This window comes from Ailuropoda melanoleuca, chromosome 14 (genome assembly GCF_002007445.2).
Source record: "Ailuropoda melanoleuca isolate Jingjing chromosome 14, ASM200744v2, whole genome shotgun sequence".
Lineage (NCBI taxonomy): Eukaryota > Metazoa > Chordata > Mammalia > Carnivora > Ursidae > Ailuropoda > Ailuropoda melanoleuca.
The window spans coordinates 20,510,144-20,533,953 of NC_048231.1; the positions used below are offsets into that span (position 1 = coordinate 20,510,144).

General features: G+C 36.9%; 1 protein-coding gene across 9 annotated transcripts in view; it reads right to left on the reverse strand.

The window, feature by feature from the left end:
- The window catches only part of CEP128 (centrosomal protein 128), a 396,639-nt gene that overhangs the window by 5,075 nt on the left and 367,754 nt on the right, over positions 1–23,810 (reverse strand). For 7 of the 9 annotated variants that reach the window (XM_034642093.1, XM_034642091.1, XM_034642092.1 and 4 more), the window contains 3 exons: positions 21,698–21,775; positions 18,077–18,190; positions 6,142–6,250 (listed from right to left, as the gene is read on the reverse strand). In XM_034642093.1, coding sequence (XP_034497984.1) covers positions 6,142–6,250; positions 18,077–18,190; positions 21,698–21,775 — 301 coding nt within the window. The remainder of the gene's footprint in view (positions 1–6,141; positions 6,251–18,076; positions 18,191–21,697; positions 21,776–23,810) is intronic. The other 2 variants (XM_034642096.1, XM_034642098.1) reach the window with 1 other exon arrangement.

Below are 23,810 nucleotides of genomic sequence, written 5' to 3' on the forward strand. Positions count from 1 at the left end.
AACATCTGACTGTGGCTGAAAAGGCTCCCGTGGAACTTCGCCTCTCCTCTATCTCTCTCTGCACCCCTCTTTCCCCCTCACTCAGAGCTCCAAATCTCTAGAAGACCATACCCGATTCTTTTCTGCAGCCTCGGTACCTACTGCTCCTTCTATCAGGGAAACACTTCCCACCCAATTTTAACTTTCTTGCCATTCGGGCTTCAGCTCAGTTGTAACCTCCTCAGAAAGGAATCTCCCAGTCACTAATCTAAAGTAGTCTGTTCTGTCATTTTACCTTCATAGCACCAAACACCACTTAAAATTATTTGTTTACTTGCTTCCTGCCTGTTTCTTCTATGGGATGAGCTGATGTTTTCTGTCTTGTTCACTTACTGGATCTTCCCCAAGGCCAGAGAGCCTCCTGAATAACCGCTTAGTAAATACTGTTTGAAGAAGTGAACACACTTATGGGATTTTTAAGAGACAGTCAATTGGGGATTTTCTAGCTGCTTTCTAGAAAGTATAAACAGAGTACCTTTTGAATTGAAATAATCAGAACTCAATTATTTAAAAATATCTGACACCTGACTGGTCAGTGAAAAGATCGTCACACACACAAGTCATTGTCACATGAACTAAACCTATAAAATGGAGACACAAATGTTGTGCTTCCATGAAATAAATAAATCCTTAATGGACAAGAAACAATCTTTTTTTTAACCTTTATCAGTACCCTACATTTGATTGCCATAAATCTTTGGCATTTTATTCTGCAAGTCTGAGGACAGACTACATATAAAGCAGTTCAGTTAGCCAGTGGATCCTGAGACACAACATAGAAAAGAGTGTGCTATGCTTGCTGTGGAGAAATTATTTTTCATCAGAGGGACTTAAACCCCCGCTAAAGGCCCCTCAAACACAAACTGAGAACAGTAACTTTTCTTTTCATAGCAATATAAACTGAGGTAAGAAAGCAAAAGAAAGTTCCTTTTAGTAACTTTCATTGACTTGCTTTTTAAAGAATATCAAGTTAAATTAATATGTAAGATTCACATTCAAATCCTACAATAATCTGAAGATAATATTCCTCCCCGCCCCCCGCCTCCCCTTGAAAAATCACAGTTCTTTCTTTTTGGGTTTATTTATTTTAATAAATATTACTGACAACAGTTTTAGAATTACAGAAAATTTGAAATCTGCATTTATTTTTAAAATTTAGTTTAGAGATACCAACTCCACAAACATTAGGCATTTTAATCTCAAAGGACTCAAGATTTTGAGAAGTCATCAGGTTACTACAGCCCTCCCTCAAATCCAGCCCACTCCTGGCCCAAGAGTGACAGCCCTGTCTTGGGAGTTGTGTTCCTTTAGCCTAAAAGAAGCTATACATGGAGACCAGTGGTCAGTCACTACTTATAAAAAGTAAAAATGACAGTTTCAAAAGCTGGCATTATAAGTCTCTCTTTCTAAGCCCCCACTGTCTAGAGGCTGAAGGTAATGGAATCCAAGCCTTCTAAAAGAGTGTCCTGAATCACGGCCATCACTTCCAGCCAGCCAGGATAAATTTGGTAGTAATCATGGCTCTAAATAATGGATTTCTGTGTTCCTATTTCCAATGGTAATATAAACTTACAATTTATACATTTCTTCCCTTCTTCCTGGCAGAAGGAATCTACCTTTTCTTGAATTGACCTGAACTACACAAAGCTGACATAAATTACTACTTAAAACAAACTTTCATTAATGCTGGATCATTTCAGAGACCACAAATTATGCAGTATTTTCCCATTTCCTTTGTTTTTTCCATGGTCGGTGATTCTACGCCTTCTTTTGGTCACAGTTTGACAGGGCCCCTAAGTCAGCAGAATGAACGCCTTAGCATCTCCGGCACACACAAAAGGGACTCATCCAGTACAAATCCCAACTTGAGTGAGAAGGAGCCTGTTCTGTGGGCTCGTAAACTCTCGTCTGCCTCAGCACCTATGGTTATGTCCTCCTCACTTCTCTGTACAAGTTTAAACTGCTCTCAACGTCGACCCCTAGCTTTCATGCTCCATTCAGAAGGCCATGAGAAAATCGAACACTTGCTAGTCAGACATAAAAGCGGGGGTGTTCTTAGTAGCATTTTATTTTTACAAGATGCCTTTTCAGCCAAAGTGTACGTACACCTACCAAATAGCACTGAAGGGCTACACAGAGAGGCAGCAGCCGCTTACCCCTAGCCCGCCCAGTCCCCCAATCTTGCACTCCAGAGTCAACCACAATCAACCTTTTCAGCTTTCTTTTCTGTACTTCTTTCACTTTTTGTAAGAAAAAAAAGCTTATATGGCTATTTTCTGACTTATCATTTATAGACATATTCACACCCATCCACTTCCCCTCACCCTATCCTCCTCATATAGTTACATTTGAACTTCTAGTTGTGTCAGTAGTGAGTATTTATAATATTATGTAAATATGGCTCACACAAACCTACTAAGTATACTATGACAACGTTTCTTTTCTTACCCATTTTCCCCCCTAGAGTTATTAATGGACCCATGTTTTTATTTTTGTTTTTTATTTGCTCTTTCTCTGTGACTATCCTTAATTATTTCCAATAGCTCAATGAGATCTGCCATATTCTAAGTGTTCAACTGAATCAAATAACCGAACATCTTTATTTTCTAAAGATTTTCCTAATGGAATCTTTCCTTTCTTCCATCAAGTTGAGAGAACTAAACATGAGTGTCCAGCTTAAAAGTGCCCACCCATCAAAGAGCTAGAAAAGTGACTAAAGTAAGACCTGTAGGGAGGCAAATCATCACAAAATTTACTGGGGTTCAAGAGAAGATCCTAAAAGGTCCCAGGGCTGGTGGTTGGGGCATTAGTGGTGGTGGAGAAGATCACTTCAAAGGAGTGGAGATCAAAACAAAAAGACATAAGGTTTTTCAACAGCAACATTAGATTTTGGGAGAGAATAGTGCAATGACTTCAGAAGGAAAGTCACTTTCAACCTAGATTTTTGTAGCCAGCCGAAGTCTCGTCAAGTGTGAGTGGTGGAAGAAATCTATTTTCAGAAATACAATGACTGAAGCGTTTACCTCCCTTTCTTTGATGTGCTCCCACAAAAGACAGAACCAAGACGAACAAAGGAAGGCATGCGTTCTGAGAAACTTGGGCACCAACACAGGAAGGGGGTGAAGTTAAATCTCAGGATGACAGCCATGCAACAAGTACGGGCTGGATGGGCCCTTCTAACCTGCCCACTCCTGGATTTTGTTCCCTCCTCTCAAGACTCACTAATCAGGCACTGTTCCTCTTGAAGGGATTTTCTAAATATCTCTTTGCTGCTATTGTCCCATTCTTTTTATTCTATTTTCTTTGTGATTTTCACAACTCTGTCTCCCACCTTTCTAGTTTTTCATATTTTTTGAGGCCACTCATACTGTGCTCCTTTTTCATAGCATCTTGCTCTTATTTTTAATGGGTTAATATTTTCTATCTCTGAGGACATTAATGATATTTTAAAAGACATATTCTGTTCCCTGTATGATCGATTTACCGTAGGTTCATTTTTCTCTTTGTTGTTTTTGACATCTCTCCTTCTTAATTTTGGAGGTTTAAAAGGAGGGTAAGGAAAAATTAAAGGATAATTTCTGTAACTAAGCTGAAGTTGTTTGTGCTACAAAAATGGAGCAGAGTTCAGGGTGATCCTGATCCACCTCTAAAATGCCACATCATGAAAAACATATAGAAAATTCAAGATTTATCTGAAAAATAACACATCATGAAAAAACATATAGAAAATTCAAGATTTATCTGAAAAATACCACATCATGAAAAAAACATATAGAAAATTAGATTTATCTGAAAAATGCCAACATCATGAAAAAACATATAGAAAATTCAAGATTTATCTGAAAAATACCACATCATGAAAAAAACATATAGAAAATTCAAGGTTTATCTGAAAAATACCACATTATGAAAAAACATAGAAAATTCAAGGTTTATCTGAAAAATACCACATTATGAAAAAACATAAGAAAATTCAAGGTTTATCTGAAAACGAAATAAGACTAACTATGATCTCTAGAAATAAGTTTAATTCAAGCACTTATAATGACTAACAATAAGTTACCTTTTAAATTTTTAAAAGTATCCTTGAAAGCATGGAGGTAGGTATGGAGGAAAATCATAAAACAGACTTGTCAGAAAGAGGAATAGTAAAACATAAAGCTATGAATTAATAAATTAATGAAATAATTTAACAAGAAGTTAATGAAGAGGTTTAGTTTTTAAGCTGAATTTTTCAGTCAGATTTTACAATGTAGACTATAATAAGTACTTTCATATCCAAATTATGTTCTCAATGATATCTTTTCTTATTCTTATTTAACTTTGTTTCTTTTTGAGCCAGTATTTACATAGAAATCTATGGCTTCCTGTGAGGAATAGATCTTAGAGAGATGACCACAGCTGGTCATGAAATGCTACTGAGTGTAAAGCTGGATATTGTTTCTTTCACTGCCTGTCATAATAATAAAATAAAAAAATTCTAAAAATCTTGATGTTTTCCCTCTAATGTCTCCTAACCACTATTTCCTAGGTGCCTTTCTAGGGAGCCTTATGAAAGTCATAATGGCAAAATGAAATAGCAGAACAATGATCTCTGTGCCCATATCATGGTGCTGTTTATCTTCTCCAGGCTCCTGAATGTCTTAATGGGTGGGATATTATGATGTTTGATGCTGTTTTGTCCTTACTCTCCACCTACATGTTCACATGCATCCAGCAGACCTGAGGAAAATTTTCCATTTCTTCATATGAAACACAAAACATTTTTGTATGTGTATATCGGAGTCTGAGGTATTATAATCGGCTTGAGATATGATCTACATTGAAGGGCAGCTGCCAGATTAGAATAGCAGGGGTTTTATGCAGACATATAAAATCACTTAGCGAAATGGTTAGGACAGGAAAGAGAAAATGCTCAGCCTTTGGAATAAAATAATCATGATATAATGAAAACCAAATCATTTATCAGAAACTGATAAACATTTATTCAATGAATCCATGAATATAAATCAGCAAAAATGAGAGTTATCACTTTTGGATCTGACCTACTTCTTTGTGGCTCATTTTGGTATTTTATTTTAAAGCAACCTACATTTTTTAAATAACAGAGTTGTCAGATTTAATATACAAACTGTATGCCCGTGGTATATTGAGGAGCTAAGTGATTATTTAATAAGAATCCATTAAATAACATTTGAGATCCAATGGTTTGGATAAAAATGGACTTAAAAAAAACTCATAGACTCATTCATCTAATATTAAATTGAGCATCTACTATGTTCCAACTACTATGCAGGACGCTGAGAAAGCAATGGGGAACAAAACAGGTATCTCTCCTTTTATCACAGAGTTCACTCTTTGGTGAAGAGAATAATCACTAAACAAAAATCATTCAAATAAAAAATAACTCCATAATTATTCTAAGAAGCATTTTAAAGGAAAATTGTAATGTGTTAGGGGCACTCATAACAGACACCATATTTAAAACCGTAGCTCCAAAGGCTTCTTTAAGGATATTACATACAAACTGAGACTTGAAGAGTAAGTATAGTAAAGAAGAAGAGAGGTAAATGATGGGGGATGGTATCCTGGGTCAACAAACTCACACCTTGTTCACACTGGTAACATTTTATCAACATTTAAGGTATATTCACAGAATGAAATCTAGCCACTAACAGTATTAGTATCCTTATTCTTTGCACAAGATGATGTATTTCTGATCAGTTCTATGAAAAGATTTTCTACTTTTTGATGATTTAAATTTTATAATAATATTATCTAACTGCCTTTACCCACTCATCCACAGTTACCAGCAACCTCCATACAAAAAATTTGCTTAATTAAGATTATTACCTTGGGTGATTCATTTTAAGTTTTTCTGAGAAGTGTAAGGTCTAAAAAGAAGGGATTCCATACACTTTTTAGTAAATTGGGTAATATAAATGTATCTAGGGGGCATTATTTGTATGATTCATTATAACAATTCCTTCAAACTCCTAACATGACTATTACTATTATGTACTTGCCTTACATTTTAATCTTTCTATGAGTTGCATTTCCTTAAATCCAACTTAAAAACTGGTGCAGGACTTCATTACTTACAATTCAAGTGTGAAAATCGTGGACTAGACAGGAAGTGACTGTGATCATGCCAAGAGAACGAGTGCTCTAACCCATGAGCAAGGGGACTTTCTGTAAAGATTCTGTCATCCTAAAACAAAGAAGACAGCACTTCAGTTCAATAATTACAAAATGTAAGCATAAGGATTCATTTAAATGTGCCGAAAATGAAATTGAATCTCAATATATGAGCTATGTTATACAACAAAATTAAATTGTAAAAAAAAAAAAGGTGTTCATGCTAAAGAAAATATTAAAAAAAAAAAAAGTGAAAGAGAAGGAAATCATCCATGGCCATAATAGCATGACATATTTCTTTCTAGTCTTTTTTCCCCTGTGGATAGGTTTCGTAAATGATGTTATAAAACTGCGTTCTTCATTCATTTATACTAATACTCTGAACACTTTTGAAGTCACTATATTATCTTAACCTTTAGCTTATGTGTTACTCATATACTATCTAGTGGATAAACTATGCTTTCCTCACCTATTACCTTATTGGGCTTTTAGGTGGTTTCCAATGCTTTTCTCCTATAAATAACACTGTGAAAATATCTTTAAATATATAACCTTTTCTATATTTAGGACTATTACTTATGACAAATTCTTAGGTGGAAATACTGGGTCAAAAAAACCCAGTTTGATGTTTTTAAATACACTTAGCTACACTGCATTCCATAACGATTATACCAATCCTCTTACTCATTCAACAAATATTTAATAAACATAAATGAATACAGAAAAAGGCCCTCTCCTCATGGACTGTATGAATGTGTTCTTGTACCCAAATCTTGGCTAAAAATGGGAATTTTAACTACAAATAATTTATTAATTAGATTGAAAACAAATGCTTTAATATATTTTTCTATAATAAATAGTGAACTTGCAATTTTTTTCCTCTTAGATGTGTTCTGATTATTTACACTACCCTTGACTTTTTTCTTTTTTTCACCCATTCATTCATGCAACAATAATTTACTGGGCACTTAGTATGTGCTGGTCAAAGAGCAAACAAAACATTGGGGTATACAGTTATGAAACCTTCAGGCTCACAGAAGAGAAAGGCACCAAATAAATAAACTACACAAAATATAATGAAAAATTATGATGAGTGCTATAAGAAGAATAGGAAATAGTTAAAATTAGATTAGAGGTCCAGAGGAGGCCCCTCGGGGATGTGATATTTAAAGCAATATTTGAATGCGGAGTATGAATCAGCCCGGCAAAAGCCTATGGGTGGAGGATGAGAATGTGGGAGGCAAGGAGAGCAGGAGACGGTGGTCAGGAAATGATGTTCCAGACTTGTGAGAGGGGCTGAGGTGAGAAAGTTGGTGTGTTTGAAGAATTGAAGGCAGGCCCGTTGGCTGCAGCACGCTAAACCGGAAAGTGCTTACAATGAGATCCAGGGGTGAGATTTGGATTTGGCATTTTTTTTCTTAAGTACAATCAGAAGGCAATCAAAGGTTTTAAGGAGATTTCTATTTACGGAGATTTAGGGTTGCCTGGGTGGCTCAGTCAATTAAGCGTCTGCCTTCGGCTCAGGTCATCATCCCAAGGTCCCGGGATTGAGTCCTGCCTCAGGCTCCCTGCTCAGCGGGGAGTCTGCTTCTCCCTCTCCCACTCCCCCTGCTTGTGCTCTCTCTCTCTCTCTGTCAAATAAATAAATAAATCTTTGGAAAAAATAAAGTTTAAAGAGATTTAAATTTATATTTCTCAAAGAGACTCTGGTCTCTGTGTGGAGAAGAGATTGAAATAGCACAAGTGTTGAAGTGGGAAAACCAGTTTAAAAACTGTAATCATGAGGACCACTACGGGGTCGAGGGAGAGGAGGGGATCAAGAATGCTGTCAGAGTCTACTTGAGACAACTGCAGGTTAGGTGGCCCCCACGGATTCCTCCAAATGTCGCTCCACAGAATACGGCCTCATGCCACAGGACCATTTGAAGAATTAGTCATTCTCTGTATCAAGTACCAAGTTTATATTCTATCTCTTTGTCACACACGTATGTATGCAAATGCAAAAGAAAAGCCAAAAGGAACAAGTTTATGTATAATGGTAAGAGGCCCATTTATTCTGAGCTACAAGCATGGACATAATCTTCAGATCACTCAAGATCATCAGCCTTCATGAACCAAAAGGGCGTTTAGGTCTACTTGAGATGAAGGCCCTGAGGTTTTTAACCAAGTGATTTATGGTTTTTACTAATTATGGTGATTTCATAAGAAACTAGAAGTCGTTCACTGTAGGATCTCTGGAAAGAAAAGGATATACATCATGTCCCCGGTGTACTTCAATAGTTACTTTAAATAAGCTGACATGGGGTGACTAGAGGCAGGGACAACAGAGCTAGCTTATCACAGTTCAGACGTGAAACACTTAAGGCCTGGACAGAGTTGGAAGATGCACAAATGAAGAGAGTTATGTCCTCAACCAGTGCTAGAAATCTCCATTTAAGCATGGTTTCTATGAAGCATGAAAGAGAAAAGCATAATAAATGGCTTCCCACTAACAGATGCTTTGATCATTATGGGCCAATAAGAAAAAATAAGGGAAGCAAACACACACTTTTTGCCCACTGGCACCTGGACTGAAAAAGATGGTGGGAGAACAGGAGTGGAGCTGTAGGCCTGGGCACCTTGCTGAATGAAACACAGTGCAAAGACAGCCTCAAAATGGGCCTAGCAGAGGAAGGATAAAGCACCCAAAGACATTCAAATCCTATTCATCCTTCCCAAAAGTCATGGTTTTAAATTTCTAAAACAAAATCAACTGGCACCAAGACATGAATTATATGTTTTCTGTCTACAGAAAAAGAGTAATTTATATTCTGGCACCAAGACATGAATTATATGCTTTCTGTCTACAGAAAAAGAGTAATTTATATTCTCAATGGCAAAATCAGCTTATTGGCATATGACAATTAAAACATGGCACTGACATATTTCACTCTTAGCAAATTTGGAAAATACAGAAGAAACCGAGAAGAAAATAATGCAATAAATTGAAAAATAGCCTATTAACCTAATTTCAGGGTATGTTTTTTGATTCTTCTTTATAAATATCTTTTTGTACTGAGACTACCATTTGTCCACAATTTAATTTCCTACTTTTTCATGTGCATTATATAAGGGAATTTTCTCTATCATCATCATTATCATCATTATATTTATACCATAGGTTACTTGACTAATCTCCCATTGTTGGAAATGTAAGGCTGATTTCAGGTTTTTTTTCCTATTATAATTTGATAAACATCTTGGTATGCAAAGCTTGGTCCACATTTTAAATTTATTAACATAGATTTCTAGAAGTAGAATTATGAGGTAACACATTTTAAGGGTGTATTTTAATATCCACTGTATCTAAACTGTCAAATTTATTGTTATTATGCTGATACTCATAACATTTCCTAAATATCCTTTTAGTGTCTATGAGAGTTCTAGTAATATCCCTCTTTCATTCTTAATATTGGCAATTTGTACATTCTCTCCTTTTTCCTAATCAATTTAGGTAGAGTTTTTAAAATTTTATTGATCTTTTCAAAAAACCTGGTTTCATTTTCATGCCCCTTCCCCACTTTCCTACTTTCTATTTCATTGATTTCTGCTCTTGTCTTTATTATTCTCTTCCTTTTACTTAATTTAGGTTTGTAATTTGTTTTTTAGTTTCAAGCTTAGATTATCGATTATCAATTTTTCTTCTTTTGTAATATACACATTTAATGTTATAATTTTCTCTCCAAGCACTCTCTTAACTGAGTCCCACAATTTCTGATAAATTGTACTTTTATTTTTATTCACTTAAAAATATTTTCTAATTTTCCTTTTGAACCCCCAATGGGTTATTTAGAAATATGTTGTTTATTTTCCATCTAAGAATCTTCCAGATATCTGTTATTGATTTCTAGCTTCATTCCATTGTGGTTAGAGGACATACTTTGCATAATTTCAATCATCTTAAATTTATTGAGATTTGCTTTATTGCCCAGAATATAGTCTATTTTGGAGAATGTTAGATGTGCACTTGAAAATGACATGTAATCGGCTGTTGTTAGGTGGAGTATCCTATAAATGTCAGTTAGGTCTAGTTGGCTGATAGTGTTGCTCAAGCTTTCTATATCTTTACTGATTTTCTGCCTACTGTTTTATCAATTACTGAGAAAGGGATGTTAAAATCTTCAACTGTAAGTATAGATTTGTCTATTTTTTCCTTATGATTCTATCAAGTTTTGCTTCATATATTTTGATACTCTGTTAATAGGTACAATACAATTTAGAACTGTTATCCTTTCCCTTTAAAATTGTTGACTTTTTCAAACTACTCACATGCCTTTTTTTCATGTATAGAAATGAGGAAGCCTAACTCTAATACATCTTTAAGTGCAAAATTTTATAGGTCTTCAAAAGACCATCAGACTCCCTCATATTACCTTGAAATATAACTAATGAAATGAACCCTAAAAGAATACCCCTGAAGAAAAACATCTCACAAACCGTTTGAACAATTAACATACCAGAATTTGGAAAAAATAAACAAACCAACCCTCCATTTTCTCCAATTTTACATTGATATTTAATTTGTGGAACTTCTATGCAACTAAATTTTACAAGGCAACCTTAAGATGAATGCTTCTTTCGAATTCTTACTCATCTTTCAATCAAATATTTAAATATTTAAATGGAAATACTGGTTAAAAAAGGAAGATTCTTTGCAATTTCAGGAATCCTAGCTTTTGCCTTTTACTAATTCTTATATCCTTAGCACAAGGACCTATTTTTATTGCTGTCTTAAGTCTCAACAAGCTAGTTAGCCAGAATTCCCTGCAAAAATTCCACTGGGTGAAGGGACTTGCATTTTCTAATATTTTCCCTGGGTTTCTTCCACTTCTCTTTCATAACCCACATTGTAATTGGTTTCTTAAAAGCTGTTCCAACCTGACTAAATCTCTTTGCTAAACTGATCTCTAATGATTAATATTTAATGACGCCCACCAACTATTTTTCTCTCAGGAATATTATAAATTCAAAGTTTAGAAGACAGATGATACATGTGATTTTTTTTAAATTTTAATTTATCCAACCCTTCCCCTGGAGAGAAGGAAAAAACCACTTATGTGTTTCTGAATCTGAGGCAGCAATGTTTTCCTGAGTGTGTCTCTTGCCTAACAACGTACCATACCTCCACATCTTCCCCAGTCTTAATTCCCAATTCACCATCAGTGCTTGAAAAAGCTTAACCTCTTCTTCAGTAAATTTTATTCCTATTTGGAAGTTCAACCTGGCAGATAGTTTACTTAAAGCCTATCTTCCCTATCTTGATCTGCATGGCTGCAATTTTAGCTTTTAACCTCAATGAGGGTGAGGCTTTCCTTGTCTCGATCCTTCCATCTACCCATCCCAATAGTCCAGAATTTAGCACAGTGCCATTTGCATTAAGGAACTCAAAAATGGTCATATATGCTCATTTCTTGGCCAAACTGAAGAAATTAAAGTTTGCTATAGTTAAAGCTGGGAAACAGGAGCCTGGCACTCTCACATTCCAGTTTCCTCATGTCAAAAAATGAGGGCCCTGGGGCAGATCATGTCTAAATCCTCTGGGCACTAACATTTGATGATTTTAATCTGTCTGAACAGAACCACTGAAGAACCAGTACTCTAACTCTGCAAGCGATCTTTACCACAGAAAATGCAAATTTATACAATACCATAAACACAAAGCCACCCTTGTCGACAGATGAAGAGACTCATGAAAATACTGTGCCACATCAGGCCATTTGACTAATTTACCTTTATCCAACTGATATTTTATTATATATAATTTAATATTCCTAGTACTCACTAATGAAAAATATTGTACTTATTTTTTCTTAACGTACTTTAGATTTGGACCCATATGACTTTCATCCATTTTCAGAAACCAAATCTACTCACAGTGGATTAAAATTTGCCATAAATAAGGATACTCAAGAGAATGTGCCACTGACTTATGAAACAAAGGAAGAAATCGAAGATGTTTTAATCATGGTGCTTCATTGGAATCAGTGCTTCTTCTCTTAAAGTGACTGCTTTAAAGGAAAAAACGGCTGTTTGGATAAATATGTTATGACATTTTTAATTAAGACAAATAAGACATTTTCAGTATTCCTTATGTTTTTTGGCATCTAGGATTTTGAATTTAAGGTGATTAAAAGTGTTCACCTTGACAGGTGAATTTCTCCACAATCTTTCCTAATGTTCTTGTTTAGTAAATTATAGGGAAAAGTGAAAGTATGGTGCTTATCAAGGGAACTAAGTTTGGTAAAGGGGGGCTCAAGTAGGTTAAAAAATTAATATGCTCATCTAAGTACCCATGTTGATTCCTAAATAAGCACCCTTGACTCATTGCTATTTTCACATTTTATAACAAAGACAAACTCCAATTCATTTGGCAATCTTTTGTTCAGCTTTTAAAGAGCTAGATGAAATCAACTAGTTAAATATTATGGCTGGCAAGTTAGTATTGATCACTTCAAAAGAATAAAAATCTCTTTAGACTTCAGCATGGTTTGTTTGCCTACAAAGTTTCAGATGTGTCATCTAAGCATTACTGGAAAAACAGCATTTAAATTTTTGTTAGAATTCCAGAAAAGCTGAAGCGAGGAGGAAATAAAAACAACTAATCACCAATTTAGCATGTATAGTATGCTCATTGTGTATTCTGAAGTTAAAGATGGGGCAGGCAGTGTCCTCAAAAGTCATATAATCCTGTAGGACAGCATTTCCCAAATTTCAGTCATCACCTATAGTTATACTTAGTATTTTTTTATTGTTAACTTAAGATTTGCCTTGCACCCTAAATCGCTATATGGGAGAGGCTTAAAGGATGGGAGACTGGTTGGGTATGGGAGAAGCCTGGAGCTATATTTGCATAGCAGTTTATGTATGATTTCTCATCACAGCATGGAGAGAGGTGGATATAAATGAGATACCTGGAGTATTTGGGGTTAAAGGTCCTCAAATTCTCCCATGGTTGCCACTATTGTTTCTAAGCAACATCTGTAAAATTACTTCCATAATAACACACTGGTGATATGTTTTACTAGTTATTGAATAAACACCACCTCTAATCTTGAATTGCACCAGGAGTTACGCATAGCATGCAGCAGCTACCACTGGAGAAGACTGAAGCTATGTACAGAAATAGCTGACCTAAGAGAGGAAGTGCTAACAGCCATTAATTGCTATGAACAAAGTATAAACAAATCATGGAGAGATTCAAGGAGGGAGAAACAGCTTCCAGGAGAAAAGCATGTACTTATATCATACATATGCTTACACTGAACAAATATGACAAAGGGCTTTGGCAGACTCTGCATGCAATACACTGTGTCGAAAGCCATTGTCAACACTTCCTCACCTACCTCATCCTACCCTGCAAAACATCTGCTGCTTTAAAGAGATGTTATGTACTACGTCTTTGAACTAGAAATTGAAAATCATGATTTTCCTTTCGGGAGGAGGAAGGAAAGGGGGGGAAACATCCCTTCTGTTATTTTACTATAAATTCCACTGCTAATTAAAACTATATATTTAGTATGGGTAGAGAGCAAAAAAGGGCGGGCGGCAAATGGGGATTTTTTTGGACAAAACCATGCTCCTATGTGAATTCAGATTAGGAATGCCATGTTGACTTTTGAACATTCTGTTCTATCTGAAACAGCTGGGACAGCAAGGCCGACTGTATGTTCTACAGAAACCCAATTAGATGAAAGAGAGGCCATGAAATGCTTCTGTTGTCTACACATGGAGAGAAAATGTCGTGTCAGATTCAGCTTTGAATTGCATTCTAAACATAAACTTTTACATCAGGCTGTGTCCAGTTAACTTGGTCAGCTTAGTACAATATTACATTATGCCCTCAGAAACTGTGGACATTGATCCTACTGAAAATTTTGAAAGGTTTGTAGAAATCTGATCATTTCTTTTTTTAGTTTTTATTTAAATTCCAGTGAGTTAGCCCACAGTGTGTAACATTAGTTTTTAGGTGTACAACATAGTGGTTCGACACCTCCCTACGTCACCCGGCGCACACCATGACAAGTGCCCTCCTTAATCCCCATCACCTATTTAACCTATCCGGTCGCCACAGAGGTAAACAGCAGGAAGTTGCTGTCGCCTAGACAGAAAGAGCACCTGGCTTGTCCACTTCCTGCTCACTGCTCTCTCCACCAGCACTGTGGTTATGCTGCATGTCTCTCTGCCTTTTTACAACAGCAACAAAATGAGAGAAGCCAGTTGCCAAGATGGTTCTGCTATTCCAACAGTTCCTTGTCTGTCAAGAGTAATGGCGTCAGGGTTCTACAACCGTAACGCTAATAGTGATCCTCTTCCAAACGAATGTGCATAGAACACTTCCCTGTGCTTTGTCATCACAAACCTCTTTTCAAAAGCCTTTGAAGCATCCTTCTTTTTTCCGAACACCACAGCAACTTACTGAGGCCTCCTCTATCACAGTATTTATCCCTTTGTCTTTTGCACTACGGTTTGCGTGAAGGCTCTGCATTCCTAAGGGTTGGTGATGACTTTTCTTCTTATGCCATTCTCTCCAGCCCCCAGCAGAGTGCTTGTATGTAGTAGAAACTCAAATGTGTGTTGACTCTTGCATTTAAACAACAACAAACACCAATGTCCTGCCACGAGAATGGAAGCTCGAAAGAGGCAGGGGGCTTCGTCTGTTTTGTTCACTGATGTGAGTCGCATGCACCTAGTAAGTTCCTGGCACATAAATGACACTGAGTGAGTGTTTGTTGAATGCATAGCTAAGGATGATGACTTTCCAAAGAGCCTGGTAAGTACTTATTTGATTGGTTAATCAAAAAGAGGACATATTGTATAAATGTGCACAAGAAAAAAGACAGGGTTGGTAATTTCTCCTTTCTTTAGGCCAGGGGTTGGCAAACATTTTCTTTTGAGGGCCAGATTGTACATATAGTAGGCTTTTTGAGCCATTCACTCTCTGCCGTACCTACTCGACCCTGCTGCTGAGTGTGAAAGCAGCCCCAGAAGATATGTGAATAAACGCGCGGCTGAACTTCAATAAAATTTTATTTACAAAAGCAGTCAGCAGGCAGGATTCGCCTCATGGGAGGTAGTGTGTTGACTCCTGCTCTAACACAACGGGGCAAAAATTAATCTATTCAGTAAGACAAATTGGTAAGTATTCCCTCCATGAAGACCATGCCTCCGGTATCTTTATACGTCCTGCATCCTCACCTCAATTAGGTAGGACTGGGTTTTGCGGTGTGGTAGCAGCTCCGTATGTTTGTCGAATTAAACTGAATCCTACAGTAACTGATTTCCCGGAACCACGGTTGTCAGGAGAACCAACAAATTCAAGTCACTGCAATGTGCCTTTTCTTTGAAGTCTCCCAGCAAAATACGTGGGCAGTTATTAGCTGTGGAAATAATGTCATATAAAACTGGGGCACCTTCTCTCTTGATAGAGGACCAACGCCTCTTACTTGAAGCATATCCTCCCGGATGTCAATAATTAACCGGAGGTAGCTCTTCTGATTATCCGTGAAGCAAAGACACGATTAACAACTGTCTCACTGCCCGTCTGAGCTCCTGCTTTTTTGAAACATTTTCAGTGAATTATTTTCATAAAAAGCATATAAGCAAATCATTGTTGGTATCTACAACTGGCCAAAATGTGCTCCCACATTTTCTTCTCCAAAATATGATCTTCTCATGGCGCTGAGTTAGATTATGCATTATTTCGGGCCAGACATCTGTTACAAATGGTAAGAGTCTACATATTCATTACTAAAACGGATCAATGTTTTAAAATGTTTAAGTAATATTAGCGTAGAACAAATGTCATCATAAAACATGCTTTGTGGCCTTTTCTTATACTTGCACTACCTATTTGCAAACTTTTCAACTTATTTCTCATTTTGCTACATGTTGGCCTCACTTACAAACCAGGCCGGATTTCTTTTTCAGATGCAAATGTAATTTTAAAGAGAACTCCAACAAGATTATTGCTGAACATGTTAAACATTCATAGCTTTGCCATATGCTGTTATGGAAATTACACTGATTTAAAGCAATCTGGGTGTCACTAGGTAGTACTGATTCACCTGAAACCAAACCTAACTGTAGTGAGAAATAATGTTTTAAAGGTGTCATGTGCGTCTAGACCTCTGCTGAACTAAGAGGCATGTACTGTGTTTATGTATTTTTGGAGACAACAGATTTTCACATATTAAAAATACCGTCCTACATTTGGTGATTTTTCTAGAAAATTAAGGTATAGGAGGCCCACATTTACACTATTATAGCTTAGCAGTCAAGGTTATAGATTTAGGTCTTAATCCTGGCTCAACCATTTAATTGCTCTATAACCTTCAATGGTAAAAGAGGACAAGTATTGGTGCCGACTTGCCAGGGTTGCTGCGAGGATTAAATGAGCTAGTGCATGTAAAGCACATGACAGCTACAAACAGCACCTTCATGCGACTGGGTCAACAATGAGTTGGTATTGCTGGCTATTGCTGCCTAACCCTCGTACTTCTGTTGAAAGTTTGCAGCATTCTGTGTAAGTGGTGGAGAAACGCTTGAGTATATGGGAACTGATGGGGATGTCGGCAGACGATTTAGTGAAATTAGGATCTGCTATACAAGACAACAAGGTCACTGTTATAGTCAATAATCCCAGATGATAAAACAACAACAGCAACAACAACAAAGGGAAAAAGGCACAAAGTCACAGGGCGCCCTTTGCACAATAAGAGCATTAATAATGTGGCATAACTGTGTTGTTTTTATCCGGGGTGGGGAAAGTGGAGAGCTCATTTTAAGCATGCTAGGGAAGGACTTATGGAAATGAACAGTCTTTAAATCCACTGAGCATTCTATCCAATTACATTCAGAGGAGGGAAGACGCTTTTTAGAAATAATTACATTTGGCTGTAATAAGTGAATATATACAGTGTAATGAATATTCATACATATTGAGGTCTATAAGAATATAAAAAAGACAGAAGAATTTACCTTTTCTTTTTTTTTTTTTTTCTAAACTGACTTGGGAGTGTACATTGGAATATAGACGGATTCTCTCTAGGTCAGTGATCTGAATGGGGCGGGACAGTTTTGCTCTCTAGGGGATGTTTGGTAAGTGTCTGGAGACATGTTTGGATGCCATAACTCGTGATGGAAGGCACCACTGGCATCTGGTGAGTAGAACCCAGGGATGCTGCTAAGTGTCCTATAATGCATAAGACAGCCTCCACGACAAAGAATTATCTGGTCCAAATGTTAATGAGAAACGCTGCTGTAAGCTAATAACTGTTCAGGGCCAAATGGGTTTAAAATCACCCACACCCCAGGTGGATCTTGGGGAGAATCTAGAGAATGGTAGGCTTTTTTGTCAATATGGTCAAATCTTCCCAGCCTCCTGTGTTGATTCCACACTAATGAACCAGAAGCTGAAGTAGGTATGCAGTTCATATCCTCAGGAAAAGAATGATTGCAAACACCAAGGTTATAGTTTACAAAGTACTATGTGTTACCTGACCTTCTGGAGACTTCAGCACTGAGAGTAGCTAGACTTACGCACAGAGGAGGGCAACCACCTATGCTGAGCTTCTGACCAACCAAGTCACCAGGGGTCTCCTGGCACATGATTTCTTAAGCAGCATCAATGCCAGAGACAAACAACATGTTTAGCAACAATGGCATAAAATCAGAGATAGTTCCCAAGTAAAAAATTATAGGTACGATCTCTGGAAATTTGATTCTCTACTCCCACAGAATTGAAGATTAAGGAATATCTTTTCTTTTACAAGCACCCTTACTCTGCAGGGGCAGCTTAGAAGGCTGTAGCCACAAACATGGATAATGCTCAAAGACTGAAAACGTATATAAAGGACATTACTCTGAAGCCTCTGACTCTGTACTTGGTGTCATCTCGGCGCTGCTGAAGGGATTCTCCGTGAACTCTGTATTTAGAATATCTCCCATCAATTCTCTCAGAAAAACTGTGGGAATCCTGAAAAAAAAAATGTCAAAACCAGTATATGAAAGGAAAATCAGTACTTGAAATAAGAATAAGAAAGTATTGATAATTATAGGTGGTTAGAAAGATCTAGGGGAAAGATAGGTGGCCAAGGAGAAAGAAGGAGATGGTGGCTCTACGCTACCTTAAAAATAAAAACAGGGTCCCACTTTGGTTATGTACATTCTTTTCACAACCAGTCCTGATGCCTGGGTGGCTCAGTCAGGTAAGCATCTGACGCTTGCTTTCAGCTCAGGTCATGATCTCAAGGTCGTGGGATCAAGCCCCACGTGGGGTGGGCTCTGTACTCAGTGCTCCAGATCCTCTCTCTCCCTCTCCCTCTGCCTCTGCCCCTCCCCACCTCGCACATGCACACACTCTCTCTCTTAAATAAATGAAATCTTAAAAAAAAAGTTACCTTTAAAACTACAGTCCTCTTTCATCATTAATTCTTAAACAACATTCTACCCTGCTAACCAATATATCATGTAGATTTTTAAACTGAAGGGTACTTCATCTGTTCTCAAAAGCATAAAAAGACTCAGGTAGTAAAGAAATTAAGAAAGAAAAATGTCAGACTCATTCATTCATTCATTCATTCATTCTTCTTTTCCCCCCTGTCCTTCCCTTTTTCCCTTCCTCCATTTCTTGGGGAAAGGATGGAACATAGCAGTCATGATACCCAGTTATTTAGACATTTCTATTATGGATTAGGGAGAAACTAGAATAAAATGAGGGCAACTGATTTGCATATGTAAGAAAAATTATCTATGGGATTTAGTTCCCCAAATAGTCCCAAGGAACTTATTGAGTGTTCAAGCTGGAAGGGGTATTAGAATTCTAAAGTTCTCATTTATATATATAAAAAGTTATAGCCCAGGGGAAGTTAAGAATTATTTGCCCAAGACTAGGCAATTTGTGACAGATTGGGCTTGAAGCCCAAAGCTATTTCCTTTCTACCATACCAAATATGTAAAGTTTAAATGTGGAATTGTAGGGTTGAACCACTTCTTTCAAAATAAGGATAAAAAAATGAGAGGGTCTATGACATGTTTAAAGAAAAAAGCCAAGACTATGTAAATAGGATGAGATTTGTATTTACTATAGCTTATACTTAGTCATAGACTACAGTATTATCAAGAAATATACATGTGAAATATATCTTCATGTAGATGCTAGTAATGCCAGTGTGAGTAGGAACCATAAAGATAATATTGCTCAAGCCCCTCATTCTAGGGATGAGGAAATACCAAAGATATTAAGTAATTTTGATCCGAGTATCGGAGCTTATGGCTTTGGGCTCCTGTTGACAGCATCCTGATTTTTAGAAAGTTTTAGGTGTTTGAAAAACATAAACTACATCTCATAATCTAAAGGCTTTATGCAAATTTACTTAAGACCACATCTAGTTGTTTCCATTAAGTTGACTAAATAAGCTCTTCCTAATCACAGAGGAGACTTGAGAGCACATAGAGAGTGGGTTTCAAGCCAGAGGCAGTTAAGGCAAAGAAAATGGCCTTTGTAGTTAATAAACGGAACTGGATCCCAGTTCCAACGACTTTACATACTCCAAGCTTCCGTTTCTTTGGCTGTAAGATGGGGGGGGGGGGAATAATGCCCATGTGTAGGGTGTCTCTGAGGATCTGAAAATAAATATAATATAGTGTAAAATGTAGCTACTGTCTGCTCCATAGTAGCGCAGAATACTTGCTAATGAACTCCTTTCCATTTAAATCTAAAGGTTTCAATTTTAATGACTAATTTTGGAAACTACATGTACGAACTTTGAAAAACACTCTCCCTAAAAACTTCACTACACAGGCATCTTCATACGTGTGTGTATATATAAGCTAGACTTGTAGCTAATCACTAGCCCATATGATGAAACAAATAATAACACCTTTTGGTAATAGTAGAGAACTTTTAAATTGCACTTATGAATATTCTGTTCAGTGTACACTCCTGGAGAAAAAATAAGCTGTCACTGGAGGTTAAATTTTTTCTTTTTTATACTGGTATAAGTTAGACATCTGTTTTTCAGTGGCAAATGTTTCCAACACCTTCTCTTGTCTGCCCTTCCTTCCCTTAGATGACTTCTGTTAGCTACAGAGAAAAAAGTGGAAGGGATATGGGTGTAACATATTGCCTGCTATCCACAATGGGTAATATGAGGGTAAGTCAAAATCACATCTCCTTGGACACTGGTTTCATAATCACTGACAGGGATTTAGACTGCAAATATATAATCAAATCATGAGAAAGAATCAAAACTTTAGCAAAATGTACTAGAAACACTTTGTTCGTTCTATTTGTGATAGCCCAGATTTCTGGATCCTGTTCAACAATGTTTAGTTACTGAACTATCAAAATATTAATGAAAGGTTATTTTAAGATAGTGTAGATCTTGAGTCGTTAAGCATCTGCCTTCAGCTCAGGGCGTGATCCTGGTGTTATGGGATCGAGCCCCACATCAGGCTCCTCCTCTGGGAGCCTGCTTCTTCCTCTCCCACTCCCCCTGCTTGTGTTCCCTCTCTCGCTGGCTGTCTCTATCTCTGTCAAATAAATAAATAAAATCTTAAAAAAAAAAAGATAGTGTAGATCTTGAGAGCCACGTATCAGTGCTTCTGATAATCAACATGGCATGATCAGGCTGTATTTCCTACTCATTAGATTCTCAAATAATATGTTAGATCTAAACAAAACTTAAATGTAGCATAAGTTATATTTTAAAGCCAATGTGAAATAAGAGGTGCATGGTTTTCAAAGAATACTCTCACCATTGTTAGCTTCAGCCACATGGGCCAAGGTATTATAAATCACTACAATTGTCCATTATATATGTGTCCCTAAAGGGATATGCAAGGTATTCTCTGGCCTGAACCTCGTCTGGCAGGACTGGTGACAGAATCACTTGTTTTGCATGTCTCCTCCATGAAAACTTCAAGAAGTTACAGTAGGGTAAGTCCACACATGCAATTAATTTTCTTGATAATGAAATGATTTGTGGCTAGAGTTCTAACAATAAGTGGCATGGGATATAAAATCTAAAACTGTGGATTTGAATTCAAATACCATAGTACAGAGATAACCTGTGTATTATCATATCTCTAAAACAAACAGTACTCTGAAAATTTGTAATTAAAGAAGATAGCCCATAAATTAAAACTGCTTGCCAAAAATGATGTATTGTCAATGTAATGTGTAACCTCTTTTAAATCTTAGGTGTTTCTAAATTAAAGTTAAAGCTTTAGGAAGCCAAATGAGCTTCTAGTATGAGGGTAAAAGTCTCTATTTTCCTCTATGGTGGTAATATATAAATTCCAGTATTTTCAATCCTGACTTAACAAATGTCAATAAACTCTGATAAGATGGAGTATTAAGAGTCCCCAATGTTTTTTGGTCTTTCCTCCCATCCCTACAATCTTCTGTGCGCATCAGGAAGATGTCAAACGTTCTCACTCAGACAAGAATACTGAAAGAGACAAGCCAACTTTTTCTCACTCTGAAGTCTTTGAAATCTTCTAGTAAGCTCAGTTTCTCAGGCACAGACTCCAGATGGTTCAAGGCCACTCGGGTACTCTGAAAAAGAAAACATAAGGAAACCAAACATTATAAAAAATTGATCAATACTCTCCGAATCCAAGTACTAAAAATCACTTGTACCATGGTTAGAAGCAGTTCAAGCTATATATTTAGAGAGTCAAATAAAAACAGATATAATAGTATTTCTAAGATATACATCTTTTTCAGTCAGGAGAATTATTTCCTTTCACAGGGTATAAGAGATGCATTTGCAAAACTGACTCAAATATAAAAACTCTTCCTGGATAATTACTTTCAACTATATGCTATGAAACTTTCTATAGAGCATTTCATATTGATACTAATTTACAAACATGCTTCAATGAACATCAGAAATAAAGCACAAAATAATATTGAGAAACAGATGAATTTGCAGTAACTTCGCTGTGGAGCGTATTAGAGATCCTCACATGTTGCCGTTAAAAAGAAGAAAAGGGTGTTCAACAATTATTTTAGTTAAGAAAGAAGAGATTCTCATAAAACTTGGGAGAAACATCTGCAATTAAATATTTGCAACAAGGACACAAAATCCTGTTGATTATAAATCAAAAACTTCGTCTTTGATTAGCTGGCCACTGATATACACCGACCAATATAAACATTAAGAGGGAATGATCTGAACATCATTTTAAAGGCAATGTGAACTAAGCAGTAGTAGAATAACCTTGAGACCAGAGAGTATATCATAGGCATCTCTGCATTCTTAGTCCTGTCACAGGGCCAGCACATCAATGTGTTCTTAGTCAATAGATATTAGCTTTTATATTTAAAACAAATTGCGATTATTCAATGAACTAAACTACAAACCCCGTGCCTGGTGCCTGGGAACAAAGCGAAGTCCCTTGTGAGAACCTGGATGTAAGTTTACTCAGCGTTGTTGAGAAGTCTGTGGCCACCCAATATTCCATGTGCTGCTCCCCTACATCTCCCACGTGAATGGTTCTCAACAACACACCATGAGTGAAAGTGACATGTCTCACTTATGAGCAGAGTCAATTAAGAGCCTATGTGTTCCCGCTTCCATCCCAACCCCTGCCATGAGGACCTTGGAGGCCACGTGGTTCAGGTGGCAGAGCTACGAGAGAGAGGAGAGCTATCAGCCATATTGGACTTCATGTGAGTGAGACATCAACCTCTATTATGATAAGCCACGAGACTGCAGGGTTTGCTAGTTATTACATGGCATAAATGCCTTAATTATTAAAAATAATGCCTGAGAATGACATAAACCATAGGCTAATCAGGTGGTCAATTGGCTCTTTTTTTTTTTTTTTTTTTTTTGTGAGAGGAGGCTCCGAATTATAAGTATATGAGGATTTTTTCCTCAGAGGGAGTTCAGTTTTTCTGGAACCAGAAAGGATTAGGAACTGGCGTTACCACCATTTGGTATACCCACTTACACGTAATCTTTGTATTTTAAATCCTCTATCTCACCCTCATGCTGTTGTCTGCCTTCACTTCCAATCCAGATCTTCTCCAGAACATACACATATGTCTCTGCAGGGTTTGTGTTGGGGTTGGGATGTAGACAGAGAGTTGCGGGTCTAACTCGTCCTTGCAGACATTTTCAATATACTCATTTCCACCCTCTCCTCTGTAGTAAATGGTATATCCAATCCAAAAGCCTCTCTAAAATTCTGCTGGGTGAATGATATTTGCTTTCTGTTGGTATCCCTTTGACAGGCACTTGCGTTTTTACCTTCTCTGTTTTGAGTCATTTTACCATTTTTCTTTCAGTATTCTCCAACTTGGAAGTTATACATGTCTTCTAGTTGTCAGTGCATAAATCAGTGTTTCTCTTTGTTCGTATTCTTATGCTTCTAATGTGATTTTTGAGAGAGCAGAAAACCCTAACTTCACCATTTTGAAACTGGAAGTTATATGTGCTGTTTCTTCAAGTTCATAAAATCTTCCTTTTCCAGTTCCATTTAAAGGATTTAGTATTTTCTTCCTTCTGCTTAACATTTATATGCTTGTTAGTTTTTTTGCCGCATGTGCTCACTTAAACGCCCATGCATTTTAAATGGCTTCA